A 23632-nucleotide genomic window follows, 5' to 3' on the forward strand; every position below is an offset into this window, starting at 1 on the left:
GGTTTCAGAACATTTACAGCTCAGAACAAGCATGCTTGTTTTTGTACGAGCAAGCTGAACCAGATGTTCTTGCATGAGAATGTAAAAGTTGGACAGGAGATTCTGTGTTCAGTAAACCATCTTTTGATCTTGTGATTACCTTTTCTGATCAGATTGGTGAAAATTTCACTCTCTATCAAGTTTCCGTATTATAATGGATAGTATGTGTTTTGTATTTGAGCCAGTTAAAATGTATTTGCAACGTTTGTGTCATATAACACATGCTACATATTTAAATAATCTTGAATGACCCTATGTAACTTTTGGGTGAAACAAATAATCCATCAATGCTCTTGCATATGAAACAATGCACAACTGCTTACTTCAGTTCACTTCAGAGTTTTGCTGACCAGTCATATTTGGATGGGTTTAACCAAGTGATACAGTTAATGTCTGGTAATGTGTCAATTCAAACAATCCACTGACTTTATGGCTTTTGTCTACTTGTATTACTTCTGGCATAGTTTAGCATCATAGCTGTATGCTAAGCTGTAGCATTAAACATTATCCTATAATTGTAATTTGTAGCTGAAGTGGCCACTGTCCAACTGCAGATGCAAATGTATAAATAATGAGCAACCTTATAGCAACAGAAGCCAAGATAGCCTGACTTTTACTCTCTAAAAACCCTGGATTTCCATGTTCCTTCCCGTCTGGTAAATACCTGTAAATACTCCCCCACTTGTTGCACAGACTCTGCTAGTGTCAAAGCTTAAACTGAGATTAGCCTAATGACATCATAACAGTTTCCCATGAGCCCATTTAATACAGGACAAAAAAAACCTACCAACACCCACTACACTTGGCTTTTGTCTTCAATGTGAAAGGGTATGATCAGCATTAATTTCCAGGTCATATGACAGATGGCGCTAGCCCAATACAGTGCTATTAAACCAGAAATACTGCAGCTACATCTTTTGTTTTTATTACACTGATTATGCTAATGGTCACACAGCCCCATAATAAGTTTTCAAAAGACATTAACTGACCGACGTGTCTCACACAGAAGCTCAGTCACTAACAGGAAGACTAACAAGCAGATGAGAAGTGACAAATCCGTTTTAGTGGTCTGCACGTCAGCTAAAAGTCTAAATAGAAAGGTAAAGTCATGTGAAAACAGTCAAATGCCTCCATTAAATAAAACACATATACATTCTAATTTTGGTGTAAAAAAGGATATGAGGTTCCTCTATAGCCATAGCACAATTGAAATTACCTTTGTGTGGGAAATTAGTGGAGTTGCCCCACACAGTTTAATAGGTCAGAGTGTGTCACAGTTGATCAGTTGATTGTGGACATTTGTTGTATGTTTGTTGAGCAGCAGTCCACCCCTGTGGCCAGCGGTCTGATCAAGACCGTGGACCGAGTGATGGAACACATGGTGACGAATCTGGAGCCCAACCCGAACTCTCTCATCACCTTGGGTGGAACATCTTTTGTTGCAGGTCAGTACTCTGTTAGCTCCCCAAAAGGTGACTCACTGTTTGTAGCGTGTGTGGTCACAGTTATGGTAGGAAGACACACAGCATCAGGCTGACATCATTCGTTTTCTTATTCAGAGCAGAAATGGGGTAAGATAAGCAGGAGTCCACCCCCTCCATGCTGCCTCTCACGGGTGTGGATCTTTTTGTTTGTATAATACTTTGTTTGCTTCTACGCCTGCTCATGTCTTTCTTCCAAAGGGTCACTTGACATCATTGACCCTCCCCTGATAAAGCTGACCGGATGGTACACTTTTGCTTTATTCTTAGTTTGTTCTCACTTTTTCTGCTATGTGATCCCCACAGATTATTCTCTGATGAAGGTCCCGCAGAACTACAACCTGCAGCATTATCGCTTCCCTACACATGGCAAGAGCTACATATCTGTGCCTGGGGAGGCTCTCACTTTGCAGTGTAAGTGTAATATTGCAAAATATATATTCTCTACAGAATCTTTAAAAAAAATAAATAAATATGTGCGATGGACAGCAAATAGAAAACGCACTCACCACAAAACTAAATACAAAACAACAAAATATTCCACAAAAAAAAAAAATATTCACAAAATAACCATATGACCACAACACAATGGTATTGTATCCAGGGGACACGAAAAAGTAAAGAACATGGTTGGCATGGTTTGTGACTGGTGAAGTCACTAAAGATGACAATTCTTTAGTGTTGTTTTTTTGCTTATTTTACCCTGTGATCACAAGTCATATAATGTTTGCAGATAAAAGCTGTTAACCTAGCATTATGTGCAATTCCACAGTGAAAAGACAATACATGTGGATCTAATAAAAATGAGAGTCCTATTTTAACATGACATTAGCCTGTTTGTAGATGAATTAAGTTATTAAGGTTACTTAAATTGGCGAAAGTGTCTCAGCCATATTCATCACTGTCATTTCCGTTGTGTTGTGAGTATTTAGTTGCATTTTTACATTTGCCGCGCTTGTGTTGTCAAATTGATTAATTTCTTTTCCATCTCACTGTGTATATTTACACGTTTTTTCCTAAATTGTAGCACCTTGAGCTCGCCGAGCCACTGTAAAAAACTAGTATCTAGGTTAAATGTGAATGCTGCACAGTATTTGTGCTCTGATTCAGCCAAGAGAAAATTGTCCAGCAGGGAGACTCTCGTTATTGGCCCGTAATTTATTATGCTAAGATTTAAGAGTGCTAACATAGTGTACAGTGTAGGATAGGAGTGCCATGAGAGCTTTTGTGCAGCTTTATGGTGCACTGTAGAAAACCAGCAATGGCTTTACTGTTGGCAGTTACCCTTTTATTCAAAACAGAAAGAGTGAGAGAGAGAGCACGTTTTCTCCACTTTCCTCTGTCATTAAAAAGAATGGACTCACATAGCGGAGTAGAGGAGAGCTGTAATTACAGTGGGCATTAGAACTATGTTTGTTTAACTTTGTGTTCAGGTCAGATTCCCTTGGCTGTGTTGCAACTGTGTTGCCGTACGAACACCAGAAGAAACCCCTTTAATAATTCCTTGAAATGGTTATTGTCAGAAATGAAATATAAGTCATTGCTTGACACATTACAGCCAGGACCAAATTAACTCGTATAGCTCTGAATACCTGGCTGTATGAAATGCTCCAAGGGGAGGTTTTATATCCTAATTAAATACAGAGAATTTGACACATTGGTGTGTTTGGACACTATTATATTTTCATTTTTTTTCTTATTCTCTTTCCTCCTGGCCACCTCAAGATCTCTTGTGGAACTTCCTGGGGGTCATTCTGTTGAAACAATTTTTGGAAGGGTAAAAACTTTCCTGTAGCATACACAGCGCACATTTGTTTGATATCAGCACACTCTTGTTGTCCTAGTTGGGGGTTGCTGGTAAAGGGTCTTTGAAGGGAGGAACAGGACCATTTAGGATTTCCTCCAATTTAATTGTTTATCTTGCACCGAACTGGATGATAGGTCAGATTACGAGTGGGGGATCAAACCCCCTGCACTCCGGGTGAAGTCATGAAGAGGTTTCATAAGACTTCCCGACATCCATGTGTTCTGCAACCCCTCTCCATTTCACTTTTGTGCGAGTATACAGTCGTCCTATTAGCCTGCTAGTGCCAGCGTGCTGCTTCGAGGCAGTGTTAATTAACTTCCCTTCTTTGTGAGCAATTTAGCAGGACCGCTTTACATTCCCAGCCTTCTGCCCATGATGCCTTTCACATTCATCTATGAGTTTTCTTTCCCTCTCAGCTCAAACCACCATTGTTGGCCTCTTCTACCACAACATGCACAGCTACTACAAAGAAATCAGCCCAGTCAAGACCAGGTAAGAGGAAGGGACAACACCAACAGTCAAAAGTTAATTGAGGTAAAGCCCAGTCCAATCTTATCACATTTAAATTTAAAAGCTTTAGCATACCAATTTAGTTTTGGCAGCAGATGCTTCCTGTGCGGGGAATGAGGCCCACTGGCTCTGAGACGCCCCAGCTTCCTGAAGCACAGATGATGCCTGGAGCCAGGGCCTTATCTGTCCTCTCGCCTATCTCTCATCTCATCACTCAACCTCCTCTGACTGATACACCCTGCTATTAGTGTTCATATCAAACCCTGACACCCCACCCTCGCCCCCACCCCCCCAGTTACTGTTTCATCCCTGGACCAACTTGTTCCGCTCATGCTGCAGTGTTTATTTTGACCAAACCTGCCACAACAGCAATTGAACAACATGTTTTTCCCAACTTTGCACATTATAGAGGTTAGAGTACAGAATGTAAGATATGTGACATTCGGAGAGATTGTTTTTCGTGTGGCTCTCCCTCGGCTGGGCTCCTCCAGGGTAGGATGGTACCTCTGTATCTGCTTTGAGAGAGAAGTGACGCTTGTATGACTCTGATGTCACATATCAGATGATCTTGAAAGCCTATTGGTGCAATACTGCTGTTGCCTTAATGATCAAAGTCCCACTTAAATGTGACTGCCCTGGGCCCATATGTAACACTTATGTGTTGATGTGGGTGCCATGTTACAGTGTTTTTTTTAATTTTTATTTAACTCACTGTATCTTTTTGTTTCTTTTCATATCTGTGACTCTTATTTCTGCCTCTGTTTCATTTAGTTTTTCTCTTTTTTGTTTATTAGGATTAACGAAGCTTCTGATTTCAAGGATCACAAGATCCAGGTAGCGAGCTGTCTAATCTCCCTTAAGGTGGAGCCTTCACCAGCCTTGTCAGTCAACCTCTCTGGAGCACCTCTCATCAAGATTGTCCTCACCCACGTTCTGGTAAGTTTTAGTGTCCTGGTTTCTTCTCATCTGACTCATGTCTTTATTGACCATTTACTTTCTGTGTGAGTCAGTCATACTGGGGGAAAATGTTACGCTGTTCCATTTGGCCGGCACAGTCATTAGGTTCCACATTATCAGAGGAAAGATGGCCATGATCTACCTACGGCTACAGTAGCCGGATTCCCCCCATGTGAAAACTAACTGCTCTATTTTTGGCATTCTCTTATGTAAGCAGACGAGTGTCTATCACTGACCGAGGCGTGTGCAGCTGGGTGCTCACCAGCACAAAGAGCGAAGCCTTTTTTGGTTTTCATTACCCTGCCTAAATTTTCCCTCATGGAGCATGTGGCTTCCAGGGAGCAAACTGATTATGGACATTTCAACTCTAGGCTTAGGGTACTTTAAAAGGAACAATAACTTTATTTTATGAACAACATACTTTTCATTGCTGCTTTATGACAGGGGCCGAGCCAGTTTTCCATGGGAAATGCCATTGAAATTCATAATGAATATTAAGTGAAAAATGTGTATCGTGTTAGCCTGCTTCCCTGTTAAGTCAGAAATGTGGCAGAGCAAGTATATTTCTGTAATTTCTTTTCACATTGACAGGATTTTTAAGTTATTATTTCTCTCTAAATGAACAATGCACAATGGCATTAATAATAAAATTTAACAAACCTCGAATAATGTACTTCTGATTTACAAGACACTTACAAAAATTATTTGCTTTCAAATGAAATGAAATACCAATATTTTTTCTCTCTCTTCACTCATAATGGTGCAAATGAAAACCATGCAGCTTAATGAAACCATGGCAATTTTGCTTTGTTTACTGTCATTTTCATCTGGGAAATAAATGTTTATGCTGAAATTATCTGGCCTGGTTGCTGTGACAATGATTACTGTGTTTGTTTTAGCGGACACCATGGGAGAGGCTGTATGATCTCCTTTGTTATGGGAGCACTGGAGATGCTCACCAGCTCTGCTGTCTGTTGAGTCAAGGTGTTTCTGTTTTAGTTGGACTGCCTTTCACCTCTGATGTAAGGATAAATCAGGTCTCTTACATTCTTTCCTCTCTAAGCCATTACAAATAAGCTATTATACTTATTACCAAAGCATACTGATTGGATCGCTCCATGCCAGCACTTCTCAGCGGTACTTAGGCTGCATAGTTTTGACGATGATTTACATTAGGGGCTGCCTCGTAATTTTGCTCTCAGTGCTTTTGGCTGTGAACATATCCAGGAATGGGAGTGTTTTGCTACAACTGGATTGCAGCGCAGACCTGAAGCTGGATTTAGTCAAAAAAGTTATTATTTTTAGAGTTTTAATGTCTTTGGCAACTGGAATATATTTATCACCTCCCTAGCTTAGAGGCAGGGAGGGTGGCTAACACACAGTATGAGGTAGACCTTTGCCGCCATTGTTTATGTCATTGTTTACTGTCTGCACAAGTTCAATCTTAAAGATGTCCTCTCATGACACCAGTTCGGTGGGCGAGAGTAAGTGATTTGCAACTGACCGCTCTGTTTATCCCCTGAGAATAGACAAGCACCCAGGGACTTCATTAAAACCGAGCAGGGGGGCTGACTGTGTCTAAAGCAGAAATATGTCAGCTTCCTCATCTGTCTTTTCATGCTGTCATGGTTACAACAAATCCTGTATGCCCACTGTCATGGCTCAAACCCAAAAGCCATCCATTTTCTCTATCTGACACCTACCATGATAAAAGGTGTTGTACCATGGATTGATGGAGTCACCGACATGTACAAAAACCTTGTGTCATGGCAGGTAGCACTCACTGAAGGTCAAAGCCATGTGGTAGATGTCTCAGTGACCTCACAGTTCTGATTGATGCCCTCTGAGCTCACTGAAACAGCCCGCTGAGGTCATGCCGTTCCCAGCTGACTTAGTCAGAGCCAAAATGTCGCCATTTCACCTTATGTGGCCCAGAGTGGATTTGATACACAGACAAGGTGTTATCAAGGTTGCTAGAGGCCCACGTGCTTTCTCACGGCATTCAGCTGCGGTGTTGATTGGACCCTGGCTCCGTCAGTGATTTATTACTGTGAGTCCACTTCAGTTTGAAAGGGTTGAAGGAGAGAAGAAGAGAAGAAACAGGAGGGTGGGAAGCATTGGGGTCTGTAGTTAAACATTAATGCATACATAAAAAAGGCAGACACCGCCTCCCTGTTCTCTTCTTCTGTCAAAGCATCACACTCATGGTATGAAGTGAATGACTGGAAAGATTGATTTCATGAGCAAAGTCAATTTATAAGGTCAAAACTGAGAGGATTTCAAAAACAGATTTTGACAAGGGGGCCTGACTTTACAAGCTTATAAAGCAGTGTGTTAGTGTGGCAGCTGAAGCAAAGGATGGAGCAGGGTGGCAGCAGTACGAGACTGCTGGTGTCCTCGATCTGCCCCTCAACTGACTTTTATTTCATTACATATGTAATATAGAGAGATACAAATTAGATAATATACTGCTAAGTACCTGTCCTTTAAAGTCACATATCAACTGTTAGCTCACTCAGTTCAACTTCAATTAATGCACAGGTTTACCAGAGGTTATGTGCTAGACTACCTCCTGGCTGATCTTGTTTCGGAGCTGAGTTTTCCTAAAATTTTCCTAAAAAAACTATTTTGTCTTTATTTTAAAACTAAGAAAATAAGAGTTTTGCATTTGAACCAATTGACGTTAACATTGTCCATCAGTTAAAATTATCACCCACAGTGGCAAAAAACTGTGATTGTCAAAGTTTTCCATTATGTTTAATCCATCAGTTCCTTCCCGTAATTTAAAGAGCATGAAAGTGAGTTTGGTGGAAGGTGAGTAAAGAGGTCAGGGTCAGTGAGGAAACTATGCCTAGACTTGTTGGAGCTTCCCATACAAGTGGGAAATAATGGCTTGATTGTTCACCGACTTCGAAAATAGGCACGCTCACTTTCCGATAACTGCACTCCCTAATCATTTAATCATATATGCCAACACTGGTATCAGTTCTTTCTGCCACAATCATAACTGCTCTTTATTTTGCCAGTCTTTTTATAACTCCCAGCACACGCCCAGCTTAAACCTCGTGGGCAAAGACTCAATTCCCTCTTACTCTTTCTCCTAACCACCCACACCCATCCACAGACCAACACACATACAAGTGCAGGCTGTGTGAGCCAGCATGCTGATCAATCACAGATGGCGGACCAGCTATTGCTATGCCTCTCTTGCTAAAAGATTCTTCTGCGGCCCCTCCCGTAAAGGGCCCCCTCTCTATCACCCATTTCAACCATGAAACCACCACCTCTTGTTACAAGCTGAACAGAGGAAAGTACAAAAGGTCCTGGTGCAGATTCTGTCAGTTTCAGTGTATTTCTACATAAATAATTATACTATTTTGACAACTGATTAATGACTGAAGTTTTCTTGAATTGCTCATTCCGGGGTTTTCCGCTGGTTTACAAATGGTGATATACGATTACATGTTTTGAAATTGGCTTTGAACATCACAGCCAAAATGTTATTGTTGACCCTTATTTTACCAAGTATATTTCCCACATTTTGAACTTCCCTGCAAAGGCTCAAAACGCAGCCCTCAGCTTGTCATGCCGACAGAAACAGGCCAGAGACCAGAGAAACAGTGTAATGGTTCCTTATGAAAGCCTGTGGGAATTCAACACATGGAAAGGCATGGAAAACCTCTTCCATTGTGAGAGGGAAAAACTTGTCACATTTGTTGTTTCTTACCAAACTAATGGCCCCTGTACAGAGTTTTCTGAACATCCTCAGCTCACCTTATTGAAAATAGCTCTGTAATGTTTGGGCTTGTTTAATTGTCCCCAAATTTTCCTCACACCCTGCATGCCTATCAGCACGTCCCATTGTTTTCGATGTCTAGGCTACCTCAGAGACTGAGCTGAGACCACAGCTGCATGTCTTATTACATTTCCCCTGACAGCATGATCTCACTCAAGGCCAGTTGTGTTTGCATGGATTCAGATCGTTACTCCACATGCTGTATGTGGATCGGCTTAAGTCTGGCCTATGATTGAAAAGCCCTGTTACAACAACGATGACATCTGTGCTCCATCAGCACGATACTTTAATATATTGACCTCAAGGTGGTTCAAGGGGAAAGTTTTTCTCAAAGTCCAAAGCCGGTTGTTTGAATAATGTTACGCCGCACCTTTCCCAGACATACTACAACAAAGAGTTTCCTTTCCTTTCTAAATTTAACATAATGGAAATGCGTGTATGACCTCTCTGTTGTTATACAGAACAATTTATCCATTATCAAACCCTGGCTGCATCTTGGCCTGTCTTTCACCTACTGTACACTTCAGCAAAAAAAAATAAAATAATGATAGCTTCATGACTTTCTGTGCTGTTATGGGCCCTGATGGCGGCTACACAGTTGAAAATTGATATCTACACCAAATGTAGAAAGTGCAGTCCAAATTACACCCTGGCACTCTGTGCTCCCAAATATGTGAAACGTTTGAGGAAAAAGGAGAAGATCGCCCAGTTATATTCACTCTCACACACACAGTTGTGTAATGTTTCACTGCTCTTTTAAATTTAGCACAAACCGAAGCTTTTATTTAGACTCCTTTGCTCCTGAAATATGCCTCACTGCTCTTGTGGCTGCATATTGTTGTACCAGTGCTGGATGGAATGAGTGGGTGTGTGCATGACTGTTTCATTAATGATATTTTACATTTTGTAAAAAAAAAGAAGAAAAGAAACAACGCATGGTTCAGTCACAAGCCCTTTTCGTAGTGTTCAACCACATCGTATGCTTTCAAGTTCATATCAGAGCCTGGAAAGAAAACTAGTCATGGAGCTCAGAGCATATTTGATGAAATATACTGTCCACTAAAACTAAATACAATTATTTTCTATATCTCCATTTGAGTTTGTTAACAGAACCATATTGTTGGCTTATATTTTACTGCTGCATATGTATACGTCAATAATGTATATTTTAACATGTTTTACCCGTCTGTTAAAGTTATGAATGCCTAAATGTTGGTGGTGAATACACAGCTTCATTTAGATCATTTCACATCAGTAAACTATATTCTTATTTCAGACAGAAGTATGTGCGTCTCTGTGTGCACCAGGCCAGTCTGTGTGTGTTGAGTGTCGAGACTTGGATGATGGGTGTTGTGTAATTTTCTCCATCTTTTCTTTATTTGCGCCTTGTTTGAGAACCAGCTGTCAACAGCTGAGACGTAAATTGGCCAGGAGTTGCCCATGTCTTGGGATTTGCTGAGGCATATACGCTCGACCACAGCAAGGCTCCAGCTTCCAGCTCTGCCAGTCAAGGGAGGTCTGAGAGACACCACAGAGGACAGAGAGGCTCGCGTTTATACAAATTGCTGGGTTCTGAACGTCGTCTCTGACTTAAATGCTTTTGTGATGCATGAATGTGTTTATTTTAGTCCTTCATCATTTTACTCAGCAGGCTCAACACCCCATTAATAAGCAAAAGGATGAGGTGTGCTTTTTATTGGGGGACATAGAGAAAGAATCCAATAATAAGCAGCGGTTCTCATTTTGAAGTTTAAGGACCTTTTGTTCCCAGTTACAAATAATTGGCGTATTAGGCTGAATGGCCGATAGGGGTGTATTTGTATCGGCGAGTCAGCAGGATACACCATTATGTGCAACATTATCATATTACCTATTAGTGTACCATGATGATAACATGACACATTAGTACACTCTTATAGTTGCATCATTATGCACAGTATTTTTCTTTGCATCCAGTTACCCAAGACTCTCTCCATGTATTAGGCTGTATTAGTTTGAGTAGAATTAAGATAAGATAAGATAATTCTTTATTCCTCCCACAACGGGGAACTTTGCAATGTTACAGCAGCAAGAGGGCAGTCAAAAATAGAGATCAGTAAGTTATAGTAAATAAAAATGCAATGCTTAATACATGATTGTAGGAGAATGTACAAAATGTAAATATATATATATATAGAAATGATATGAATAGAAAAATACTAATATTTACAGTGTAAAAACAAAATATATAGAGTGCAAGAATATATATAGTGGAAGGGATTGCACATAAGCCATTGAATTGCAACGGCAGAATGAATATTGTAAAGTTAAGGGTTAAACTTGAGTAAAAGTGCAGTCCATAATGGGTGGGTGTAGTTCTACAGGGAGCAGAGCTCAGTGTACAGTCTTTTGGGTGCATTAGGAAATACAGATACTCTAAATTCCACCCTGTGTCCTCAAAATAATGTTTCTATGTAACTGAGCTCAAGCAGCAAATGTATTTTGTAGCAAACGTATTTGTGATAATCATCTCATCACCATTCAGGTTTAGCTCCAGAACGTTTTGAGGAGTCTCGACCCCTTGACTGGTCCCTACTGGATTTAACTACCACTATATGAAGTGGTTAAAAAAAGACACTAACATTAACATGCATTCACAGTCATAGGGTTGGAAGCACTTGATACCTAAACATAAGTAAATCTAAATAGTTCTTTCTTCTGGTGAATATGGAGATGAATAACTTGATATTTGTGAACTGCTGCGGAGGAGTCAGTGACCTGTGGTTAAAGTACGAACTGTAGATGGAGCTGTAGTTGACGGCTGCACTGAGGCAGACATGGTGACACAGAAGCACCAGAAACACCATGACTATCTACGATTTATCAGCCTCTCTCTCTCTTTCTTTCTCAGAGAATTGTCTTTTATCAGCCCATCACTCTGCATCACTCTCCTGTCACTGGCACTCGCTCCCCCATCTCCCTCTCTTACCCTCTGCGTCTATTCTCCTTACAAGGCTCAAATTGATTTCCAAGGCGGCGTTTGCTGGCCTTCTGTTGCTAATAAAGAGTTGGAGCGCCAGCTGCAGTCTTGGCTGGTATAGATGCTGAGGACGTGGGGCAACGGAGGGTGGGACGAGGAGGGGCGGCAACAGCCTGTTCACAAAGCTAGGCCAGATCTCTGAGTGCATTTTAACACTCGCCAGTGACTTCTGGGCTCCTGCACCTCGCCTCAGATATCAACTCAAAAACACAAGATGGATATTTCACAAATAGACAGTTGCTATAGAGGAAGAATGGCCAAACATCACCACTTATATGTGTGTTAGTTTTTTAGCTGATGTATATTTTAGCGTGTGTCTTGGGTATGTGAGAGTTTGATGATGATGGATTGTTTCCCCTGAGCCAGGGATTACATTTTGTGCTTAATGTGGGTAATTAGTCGTCCTTCATTGCACAGGAACAATAAAGGCTCAGCAAGTGTAGAGAACAAGTATAACACGGTAAAGCAAGACTTACAATTGTGTGCAGATTACAGTTTTTCTCTCTTCCGTTTGTTTTTATTTAAAACCCAATAAAAGAGTGAATTGTTGAAAGTCCACTGGGGAGCAGTAAATTTACCCAAGGGGCTGCATGCAGCTCCTCAAAGCTGGCCTTAAGATGACAGTGTGTATATACTGCATACACACTGTCCCTCATTGCTGTTGGACGCATCGTCCCATCGGCTCCAATGTGCCAAATTAATATCTATGTATTGCATTCATCTTCAGGGTCCCAATACATTATGACTAAAGATCTGCATGTGCAAACCAGACAGAATGAGAGCAGCGATTTGGTTACACAATGAAGTCAACGTATTGTGCTATGCTTTGTAATATGAATCACTGGGCCCATGTGCCAGGAAACAGACAGCCTGACTGTCAGTTTCACTCTCACTTTTTCCAGAAGGAAATGGTGCAGACACAGTCCATCTAATCATACACTTACGCAGTCTGCGAGTCGAGTCGAGGCCCAGGGAATGAGGAGAGGTGTGGAGTCTCTCGGTATCCACCCAACCAGCCAATAGAAGTGTTGTTTTCTTCAGATGACAGACTGAGGAGGGTGGCGGTTCGACCTGGAACCAGGCCCAAGCCCCAATTACTGCGTTCTTGCACTGTGGCCATTAGCTCACTGTTTCCTGGGACTCCAAATATCATATTAAGAAATGACATGGAAAAAGTGATTTTATAATCAAATATAATCATATTTTCTAAATACAGTAGGGATTTCCCCTCAGTGTAATAACCATCTTTGCTAAGAGTTGATCTGCGGCCTTATCTCTTAAGTTTAGGTCTCTGTTTTCTGGACTCTAAGCACCAGTGAAATCAATTTTTTTTTCTCAAGTAAAAATAATAAATTGGTTTAACTCTGTTTAGATACTGTACAATACCTTTTGTTTTGCTTTTATTGTTACTGAACAATTGAGATCTGATGCTGTTGTCGAGTGTACAATTGGAAAGAAAAAGCCAACGATCATTAAGGAAAGACTTTGGCTGATTGCTGACTGAAATATTCCATGCTGTCATTTGAAATCACTTTTCCAAACAGGTTGCCATTAGTTTTGGGACAACAAGGCATGTCATTTAATTCACCAGCACTGCCCATAAAGCAAATGTTTTCCTGTATCACATACTTTTCTCTCACAATTAAGGATCTCAACTTTATTCAACTTTTCTTTTTCAGACTAAAGAACAGCAAGACCAAGTTCTAAATCAGAGCAATAAAGTCTTCCTCTACTGTGCATTCTTGGACTACAGGTGGGTCATGATGTAAATACAGCGTCTCAGTCATTCATTCAGATATGGAGTGAAAGAGATTTTCATCTTGATTGTTGACTCTTTGCATGTTCATCGCTTAAGCCTTTAAGTTTCAAATCATAAAAAATGACCAGTGATTAGGAAAAGGTGCATTTCCCCTTCGCAAATCAAAACCATCCACAGTTGCATGTGTTGTTGTTCCAGTTTGGCATATCTTGAGTTGTAGTGCTGTGTGAAAAATATGGTGATCTGATAAATGGAGCCAAAGCACTATTTAGATAGAATAAATCATTTTAAAAGGGAGTGTGTTTTAGTTGGATTCAAAGGTTTCCTCTCCTTACTCCTCTCTGCCTCGAAACTCAAGAAAAATGTGAATTACGAGATGGTCCTGTCAGAATGCCCTCCCAAATTCAGCTAAGAAACTTCTCTCTGTGCCTCCCACAGTGGATCATATTGAGTGATCCCTGCCAGCTGTGCTGCTATAAAAACCTTGTCTAGGTTTTTTTATATGCGCTATATTTACTCTTCATAGCATTGGTATTTTAATATACTTCTGAATAAATTCTTTCTGTGAATAATTCATAATTGCTGTGTTTTCCAGCTCAAATGAGGGAGTATGGTCCAACAAAGGTTGCGTCCGCTCAGATGGAAACATGACATACTCTGTGTGTCTGTGCAACCACCTCACCAACTTTGCCATCCTAATGCAAGTGGTTCCCTTAAAGGTAAAACACTGTGGCTGCACTTTAGAGCTGTTCTAATATTTAATGATACCAACTGATCAAATGACTGCTGACAAATGAAATGTGAAATGGTTTGCTCATAATAATGAGCCCACAAAGAATTCTCACTCTATCCGGTGTTGGAGTCCAGAATTTTGATACTTGAGTCACTCTCACAGTTTTCATCAGCTCATCTCCAGCATGCAGCTGTTTTCTCTGATAGACCCACTGTAGAAAACTGCCCACCACCATATAGCAGACAGATAAAGTAGGTGAACATATCATAAAAAAAAAGTGAGCAACTGACTTAAATCCACTAGGAGGTCAGACACAGGAGGGCGGCTGTAGCTCAGGAGGTAGAGCAGGTTGTCTACTAACAAGAGGGTTGGCAATTCAATTCCCACCTCCCCCATTCTGTGTGCCGAAGTCTCCTTGTGCAAGATACTGAAAGTAATTACCTGTCACGGTTGTGCTGGTAGTGGCACATACTATAGATGTGTTAATGGGTGACTGGCAAAACTGTACTGTAAAGTAATGTTTCTTCTTTGAGTGAAGAATAAAGAAGTGCTATATAAAATACAGACCATTTACCATATCTCTTATGTTTAATAGGCAACTTTTTGCTAACACTATTAGCCATATCAACTTTAGAACTATTGTGTTTACAGCTTGTTGTGCCCTCAAATAGTATTATTAGTTGTATTATTAGCATTAATTATTGTTGAAATCTTTCCCAGAAGACATTTGTAAATATCAGACTAGGAAAAGTTTAAGATACCAACTTTAGAAAACGGACACCTAGAGATCTGCTGACATGGTGCTTTGGACTGCAAACAAGTTCAGTTATCGCTTGATGTACTGTATGTGGTTTTCACCCATAGAGTTTTTATATTTGCACACATTTTCCTGAGCCTTGCAAAGGGCCATTGGGAGCAATTTTATATTCAAAAGAATGGGCACCATCTTAAAGTCCAATATGGAGTTTTTATTATAGCCCCTGGTCCTTGTATTTTGCGTAGCTCACTGGGATTCTTCAACACAAGGAGCTATAATGCAATTAGTGACACGTTTGCTTTTTCTGCTGTGACATGTAAAATATCTGCTTTGAAATATGATGATTAAAGGTTTTCTCCATAGTTAATTTCCAGAAACAGTAAAAGTCCAACTTACTTTAGAAAGGTTTATCCATTTGTACCAGTTATATTCACATGTGTGTCTTTGTTACGAAATAAGAGGATTTGTAGGAGGATAATTTGGCAGAAAGCAGCGGTTCACCACAGAGTAACCTGCCAAACAGAAGCCCCCACTGCAGCCTTTGGACGGTTCCCCCCATGCGTCAGTGTTAAGCAGACCAACACAGTCATAGTATCGGTTTCAGTGGTGGTTTCATACAGACGGTCTGTGATTAACTATAGTTCTTTTGGGTCACTGCACAGGTCAGTGGTCCAATCACCACAGCTTCTCAACAGAAGCATCTGGGATAATCTTTATTCACTCCATTTACATTATCTACATAGGGATCAATTTGAAGAACCAAACCTGTATACACCACAGTCTTAATCTTTGTTATTCAAGAATATGCACCATGGGAGTGCGTTCAGCGTCCACAATGGGTACTTTAAATAGAAGACATCTTATTGCAGCTAAGTGGGCCAGTGCTGTTTTTTAAGTATAGATTCTTTGATGCTATACTTGCCCTTGGCCACTCTTTAATTAGTGGGCTGCCTTATCCCTCAGCTGCAAGGGAACATCCCACATATCCCTTTTCTGGAAGGCCGGGACTCCTCTGCCCTCGTAATGACAAGGCACATGTGAGGACGGTTAATAGAGAATCAAACCCACACATTTAAAATAGCATGAACACCAAAACAGCATTGATGCATTAGACCTTAAGCAATGGAGGAACATAATTATCACTGCCACTTTTTAACCTCTGAGAGAAAAGTGTGCTTGATGGCCGTGGTCCTCGATGATGCCTTTCTCTAATACGTGACTGTATCAGTTGTGTTTATACAAAAACAAAACAGGCATATATGAATTCTTACAGTCGCAAAAGTAAACCTCAACTTTAGCGTTTGACCTACACTAAGCTTTTTGACAGTGTCATTTTGTTGGGAATAGCCTGTCTGAGAAATATTAATGAGAGTCAGTGTTTTTTCCTCATCACAATTTCCACAGGGGCCCTTTGAATTTATCGATGAAGGCTGAATGAAACAGGCTGAAATAGCTTCAGCTGTATGCCAGAGGCACAATGAACAAACCCACCATAAAGTTTAATAGTAATGATTTCACATGTTGTCTTTTCCATTGTTGATGGTGATTTGTCTCTGTGCACAGCTCACTACTGGCCACCGGGTGGCACTATCAACCATTGGTTATGTTGGCTGCTCCATTTCTATCTTGTGTCTCACCATCACTCTTGTCACCTTTGCAGTCTTGTCGTGAGTATCACCAGTCAGACAAAGTTACATTTATACTGCATGGTCTTTATTCAATAATCTTTATATTTATTTCATAAATCTATAATGTGGTCATGAACATGTATTAAAAAACTCTTTTATTACATGTACCGAAAGAAATGTAGTATTTTTAAAGACATTTAGCTCAACACAACTGAACTTTTATGGTGTTTTATTATGTTATTGTTCAGTGGATATCTGTCAGTAAATGTCTGCCTCTTGTTTTTTCTTTTAGTTGCCATAAACCAAATTGCCTTCAGGATTAATAAAGTTGTATTGTATTGTAAGTGACCTTCTGTTGCTCTGCAGGTCAGTGAGCACCATCCGTAACCAACGCTACCACATCCATGCCAACCTGTCCTTCGCCATCCTGGTGGCTGAGATCTTACTGCTCATCAGTGCCCGCTTTGACCCGGGCACGGTAAGTGCACAGCAAAGGACAGATTATGTTGTTGATTCTAATAATTTTAAGATTATTAGAATGATTGCTGAAAAAAAAGTTTGTAATGATGTATGAAGCGAGCTACAGTTTTAAAATGTTAATTGTGGTAAAAAGAAACCACAACTAATTGAATCAATTATGAATGGGTAATAATAAATCTAAAAGAAAAAAGGTGAAGAAGACAGAACAGAGGAGAAGAGAAAAAAACAAATGAGCAAGATGCCTTTGATTGATAAAGCAGACAATAATGAGAAGAGCTTGTTTTGATGGTAAAAGCCTGATCTGATTTTGTGCCGTGTCCCAGCTGCCTTGTAAGGTGATGGCCATCCTGCTACACTTCTTCTTCCTGAGCGCCTTCGCCTGGATGCTGGTGGAGGGCCTCCACCTCTACAGTATGGTGGTGAAGGTGTTTGGCTCCGAGGGCAGCAAACACTTCTACTATTACGGCATCGGCTGGGGTAAGTCTGCTCGAACACTTTCAGGCGAAAGCCACATCTCACTTCTGCCCACCATGTGTTCCTTGCGTGATGTTTTTGTGTGCTATTTCCATTTTCTCATGTTATTCTTGTTTCGAGAATACAGTATCCGGTTTTTATTTTATTGTCCCTAATTTGACCCAGCGTTCCGCCTCTGCCTTGTGCCAGTCCATTAGTGATTTCAGTATTTCTCTATTCCACATCACTGGTCAAATATTATTTGTGGCAAATAAAAACTCTGACCCTGCTTTTTAAGGTCTGAATGTGCTTTGAGTTACATTCCAGCATAACAATTGCCTCTTCTGATCACAGTGAACCAGAGTTGATGGACAGATGAAAAGAACCTGGGACATACGTGTACTGTCTTTGGCTGCCGGGGAATGCATGGTCTCTTTCACATGTTGAAGCCATTAGAGGGAAAATGATCCCTTTTTATTACTTCCTTTCTTCTGGCCAGAGTAATTTTTCATCTAGTGTGGCCAACTTCAAATTATGTGTTGGAGAGTTGTCCGACAGTCTGAAGTATAACTGTTAAACATAAAAAGTAAATACTTTAAGATCAAGACACAGTAGAATAATTTATTTTCATGGAAATTAGCAATTAGCAGCACGGCAGATAAATAAAACCACTACTGAGTTTAAGTATGTGGAAAAGTAAGTATATACAAAGAAAGGTGCTGCTATGCTGAGTCTGAATCACAGTTTCAGAGTGTTCCATATTTGTCAAATTAGGTGAGGCAAGTGTTAAGATGATGCTTTGGAAGTTTTATATATCATATGACCATTTTCTAAATCTCTATTTGGCTTAAACATGTGCTAACTTGTTCTCCTGTGGCCTGAGTCAAAATCTTCTCCTGATCACGTTTTTATTTCCTGTTGATCTAAGAACATTTGAATGTTGGTGAATCATGTCGATTACCATCCCTTCATCTGGGAAACAGGCCCAGACTCAGGTCCAAAGTCGGGTGGAGCCTAAAATCTTCAGATTTAGTGCGTGACTTGACTAGATTTCACGGAGCAGTTTTGAAGATACTTACAGTATTTGTACTGTCCACAAGCAGGAGTGTGGGAGCAAGGCATTGCACTGATTTTAAACTTGTTGATGGAGGTCATGCACACACAAAAATTAGCAAGGAAGAAAAGATGATGGCTAGCAAGCAAACATGGATATAAACAAATTATTATTATTATATCTAATGAGATATGTACACAGCCCTTAAAGTCCTGAAAGACGATCATTTTTCATGTTGTGCACACGAGGTAATTAACAAAGTAAATATGCTTCAGCAAATCTAGTTTTATTTTCATATAATGAAATTCTTGCTGCTATTGTACAAAGACACCAGATCATCATCATCAGGAATTATTTGCTGCTCATACATTTACTTGTTCCCACAAGATCTCTATCATGTGGGAACAAGATCTAATCTTGTGAACACAAGAAAATTCATTCAGCATGTTTGTGGGACCTCGAGGAAAAACCCAGTGCCTTTTGCTGGGAAACAAGGAATGTAAACTAAATATTTAATAATTTTTATAGATTTATTTACAAGAACACCTCAGCCACTAAAGCACAATGTCTCTGTCTTGTATTATGATCTAATCTTCATGCCCTTATTTGTGTTTGTGTGTCAAAACCTAGTGCTGGATTCTTTTTGATTTCAGCATGATTTTTTTTGCACAATAATATTTGTAGGATTTATTTGAAAGTGTATAGTGAATAGGTGAGAGGAAAAGAAGGGAGAGCGGAAATGACAAGTAACAAAGGTCCCTGGTCAGAATCACATACAGTGAATCACACTGCACTCACAATAGACATTACAATATACTAAAAATGTATAGCAGATGTAAGTAAGCTGCTCCGCATCACATTTTGCACCAGGGACCGGGGCCCCTCGGCAGACAAATCCAGTCAAGGTTATTAAGTGACATTAGTAAATCTGTAACATATGTGTTTTCTTTGTGTAATTATCAGGCTCTCCATTGGTCATATGTGTAGTGTCCATGACATCAGCTCTGGACAGTTATGGCGACGTTGACAAGTAAGTATGACCTGCACTTAACAAAAATAAAAAACATATATATGCAGGATTATATGGAATTCATTTTAGTCCATTAAAGCTTGGTGTTGTGTAAGAATGACATCACCCATTAAATTCAAATGCCTTCAGGTTTACAGCTATGATGCACATCATTCCATATTTACATTACAGGAAGGAGACACAATTTGATTTCTTTAACTCCTGCACCTGTCTTTGCTTTTTCAGCTGTTGGCTTTCACTGAAGAATGGAGCCATCTGGGCTTTTGTGGCACCGGCTCTGTTTGTCATCGTGGTGAGGAATTTGCAAAAATAAGCATTTGTCATTTCCACATTGCTCCCCTTATCTGGTCGACATTTTAATCTGAATTCACTGAAGGCTTTTGTTCAAGGAAAAACACAAAGTTATATCTCCTGTGGCTGCGTTTTACGTATATTCACAGTATAAGCTCTCTTCTGATCTCCAGGTGAACATCGGCATCCTGATTTCTGTGACCAGGATCATATCTCGAATCAGCGGAGAGAATTACAAGGTTCATGGAGATGCCAATGCAGTCAAGTGAGTTTATTTATTTTCATGATCAGACCAATCATTTTTAAATCATTGCTTATTGTACTTGTATTAAAAGCTGATAGTATAAACGTCTCTTGTTTTGTTTCCAGGCTGACGGCGAAGGCTGTGGCTGTGCTGCTTCCTATACTTGGCATCTCTTGGATCTTTGGCGTTCTTGCCATTAACACACACTCTTTGCCGTTCCTGTACATCTTCGCTGTGTTCAACTCATTACAAGTACGTTGTTTCACTACAGGATCACTTCTTTTCTGAATTGTGAGCTGTTAATTTTACATTCTCTCCTAAAATTGACACTTTTCTACCCTTTGTCTTTTAGGGATTCTTTGTTTTCTTATTTCACTGTCTTCTCAACTCTGAGGTAAATACGTTGGATATGTTATATCATTGTTTTATGTCATGTCCTATGGTAGAAAACACTTCAGCACTAGAACTTAATCTGGCAAAAGTATTTTCTTTTTTTGTTCAATGTATTTATTCACTTTGAAACGTATACAAAGAACTACAACGAGCATCAGGAATATTATTCAAGTTATTCCACATCTAATTTCTGTTAAAGGGACACTGTTCTCTGTTGTGATCTAATTGTCTGTCGTAGAGTGAGACTGTGAAATAAGTATATATGTACCTGACTTGTGTTTCAAAGTGGATTGCATTTGTCACCATTTACATCTGTCTTTAGGTCAGAGCTGCTTTCAAACATAAAACCAAGGTGTGGTCCCTCACCAGCAGCTCCATCCGAAACATCAATGTGAAGCCCTTCAACTCTGACATTGTGAGTTCTGCTGTTAGACACTAACTAAAAAAGGAAAGCTCGTCTCTCCCTGTCAGCCGGTGTCTAACTCTCTCCTTCCCATCTTCTTATCTAGATGAATGGAAACAAGGAGGGTGTGACACCTACCAAGATGAACACATGGGACAAAAGCACCAACTCAGCCAATCGTATCGACCTCTCCGCCGTGTAGAAATGCAAACATTATGTCAGTGGCAGGAGAGCGACCTGAAGCTCACTGGTGACAGGATGACAAACACTGGCCAGAGTACTCTCCCGTTACGTTATGCGATGAATTGGATACTCGTTCACCTCAAAGAGGGTGACATTAGTGAATGAGGGGTTCTGTTCTCATTTCAAAGACAAACAGACGATGAGGATTGTGCCTTATTATTGTCCCATAAAAACACACTGATTTCCCACAATCAAGCAAAGGGATTTTTGAGGAGCAGGTCAGTAAAGTGACAGAAAGTCTAAAGATCCGTGAGTGCAGTTCAGGCTCAGACAATGGCGTCCTGTGAGGTCTCTGTTCGTCTGTTGTCTGGTCCGTCTGTAGGCTATATTGCATCGATTTAATGGTTGACCAGGGTTTAGTTAAGGGAATAGTTGAGAAAGGTATTTGCTCTCTTGCCAAGTGTTACGGTCGATACCACATGTCTGAATGGTAAATATGAGGTTACTGCCAGCAGCTATAGTTCACGCAGGTGAATACAGCTGGTCTGGCACGGTCCAGAGATTGTAACAAAATCTGCCTTTTAGCATCTCTAACAGTTAATGTGTCATACCAGCTTTGTTTCACCTGCACCAAAAACAACATGTAAAAACAACACATTATGTTGCCAGACTACACTGTAAAATCTCACAAGTTGATCTTAATAAAAAAAATACTCGTGCCTTGAAAAACAGTAACAAGTAAATTGAACTATTAGTCTCATGTTATATTTACTTTATATTTAATTGTTGATTTATCTTACTTTAGCAGTTTAAGTAAAGCGAGTTACTCTGACTTAGTTAATAGTTGTGTTCACAACTTTAGGAAACTGATTCCCTTAGAAAAATTAAAGTAAACACACAAAGAATGTTTGCTTCACTATTTTTATTTAGCAACGTGTTTCCCTCTGTTTCCATGATTTGTGCTAAGATAATCTATTGATGTAGCTTCAGAATACAGACACGACAGTAGCAGAGATCTTAAAATCTAACTCTCAGCAGGAGAGAACATTTGCTAACATCTCAAACTTTTCCCTAAAATCACATTGATATGTTTGAACATGCAATTTGTCTCACACAGAAAAATCACTGGAGATGATATTAAGTACAACAGTATTTTCAGGTGTGGTTGGTACAAATGAAAAACCATGCAGAAAAAAGCAAGACATATATTTTCCTTAATTATAGTGTTAGATGTATTCATTAAAAACAATGACCTTATAACAGTATTCCTCAATGAAAAACTTTAAATAGAAAAACTGCTATACCTGGATCAATTTCTTTGAGATTCACTTGATTCATACAGCTTTAATGACAGCACCACACAACAACAGCATAATAACTGATGAGTGATGAAACCCTTTGTAATTCTGATATAAATAATGTATTTATTTATTTGTGATTCTGCGTTCTTTATCATGTTTCCTGTAAAGTGTCACAGCTCAACAATCATTGTGTTCTCTTGTTAAATTCTGTGTTGATTTGAGTGTTTTCTCTCCTGAACGCTATATTTGTGTTTGCAGTGCCTCACATCCTAGTAAGCTGTGGTATGTTATGCTTTTTGAGGAGTAGTGGTTGTGTTTTGGACAATTCTGTGAACTTATGCTATTTCTTTTGCTCATTTCTCATACATTTTCATATATTTTTTGTACAATAAAATATGAATTTTTTGACTACAACAGAGGGACTTGAATAGGTTGTTGCTTTTTCCTTAACATACTGTGAGAATAGAGGGAGAAGGCATGTTTTTAAATGTCCTGTTGATATTACACTGTACCAACATTTAGATTCCTAAGACAGGATTTACTGTAAGTCCCTCTGTGCTCTCTTTTCATGTCAGATTTAAAGTTAAATATTTCTAGTATTTCTAAGCTTGTATATGGCCGCCAGTGATTGTTGTTTTATGGTACTATGATTTATGCTTCCAGTTATCTTTATTAAAAAAAAAATCATTATGACAAGAAATCTGTGTTGTTTTCATTGAAAGATTTACCATCATAACCACACAGGGTTGTCCACTCACCAGACGGTCATTTTTGTTTTTGCTTCCATTTTTCATGAATTGAAATAAAAGATAAAAGATGAAGATTTCTTCTATGCAAACAAAGCTTTATTTCTCTTAAATTTTGTCTTGGAACTTTTTAAAATCTGTGTTAGTGAGCACCTCACCTTTGCTAAAATAATCAGTGTCCACCCATACCATAACCCCACCTCCACCATAGGCCATTCTAATGACGTCATTGACATCAGCAAACCGCTTGCCCACTGGACACCATACCTGCTATCTGCCATCTGCCTGATTTAGTCTAAACAAGGATTTATCTGTAAAGACAATACTTCTCCAAAGTGCAATACGCCATTGAAGGTGAATATTTGCCTAATCAGCTGTCTAGGTGGCTGATCTCAGATAATCTCTCAGGTGAAGACGCAGGATGTGGCGGTCCTGGGCTGGAGTGGTTACATGTTGTGAGGCTGGTTGGAGCCATCAGAGGTGGCTTATGGAAGTGAAATGAACATTAAGTTCACGGGCAACAGCTCTGGTGGACATTCCTACAGTTAGCATGCCAATTGCCTGCTCC

General features: G+C 39.8%; 1 protein-coding gene across 2 annotated transcripts in view; it reads left to right on the forward strand.

Annotated features, from left to right (window-relative positions):
- adgrd1 (adhesion G protein-coupled receptor D1) overlaps positions 1-23018 on the forward strand; it is a 29658-nt gene extending 6640 nt beyond the window's left edge. For both annotated transcript variants that reach the window (XM_020093630.2, XM_020093631.2), the window contains 16 exons: positions 1361-1484; positions 1827-1934; positions 3744-3819; positions 4632-4773; positions 13289-13362; positions 13964-14087; positions 16422-16525; positions 16853-16964; positions 17290-17443; positions 19437-19503; positions 19729-19795; positions 19968-20059; positions 20164-20290; positions 20391-20432; positions 20754-20846; positions 20941-23018. In XM_020093630.2, coding sequence (XP_019949189.2) covers positions 1361-1484; positions 1827-1934; positions 3744-3819; positions 4632-4773; positions 13289-13362; positions 13964-14087; positions 16422-16525; positions 16853-16964; positions 17290-17443; positions 19437-19503; positions 19729-19795; positions 19968-20059; positions 20164-20290; positions 20391-20432; positions 20754-20846; positions 20941-21036 — 1602 coding nt within the window. In that variant the 3' untranslated portion in view covers positions 21037-23018. The remainder of the gene's footprint in view (positions 1-1360; positions 1485-1826; positions 1935-3743; positions 3820-4631; positions 4774-13288; positions 13363-13963; positions 14088-16421; positions 16526-16852; positions 16965-17289; positions 17444-19436; positions 19504-19728; positions 19796-19967; positions 20060-20163; positions 20291-20390; positions 20433-20753; positions 20847-20940) is intronic.
- The last annotated feature ends 614 nt before the right edge of the window (positions 23019-23632 follow it).

The sequence above is a fragment of the Paralichthys olivaceus genome, chromosome 4 (genome assembly GCF_024713975.1).
Source record: "Paralichthys olivaceus isolate ysfri-2021 chromosome 4, ASM2471397v2, whole genome shotgun sequence".
Taxonomy (NCBI): domain Eukaryota; kingdom Metazoa; phylum Chordata; class Actinopteri; order Pleuronectiformes; family Paralichthyidae; genus Paralichthys; species Paralichthys olivaceus.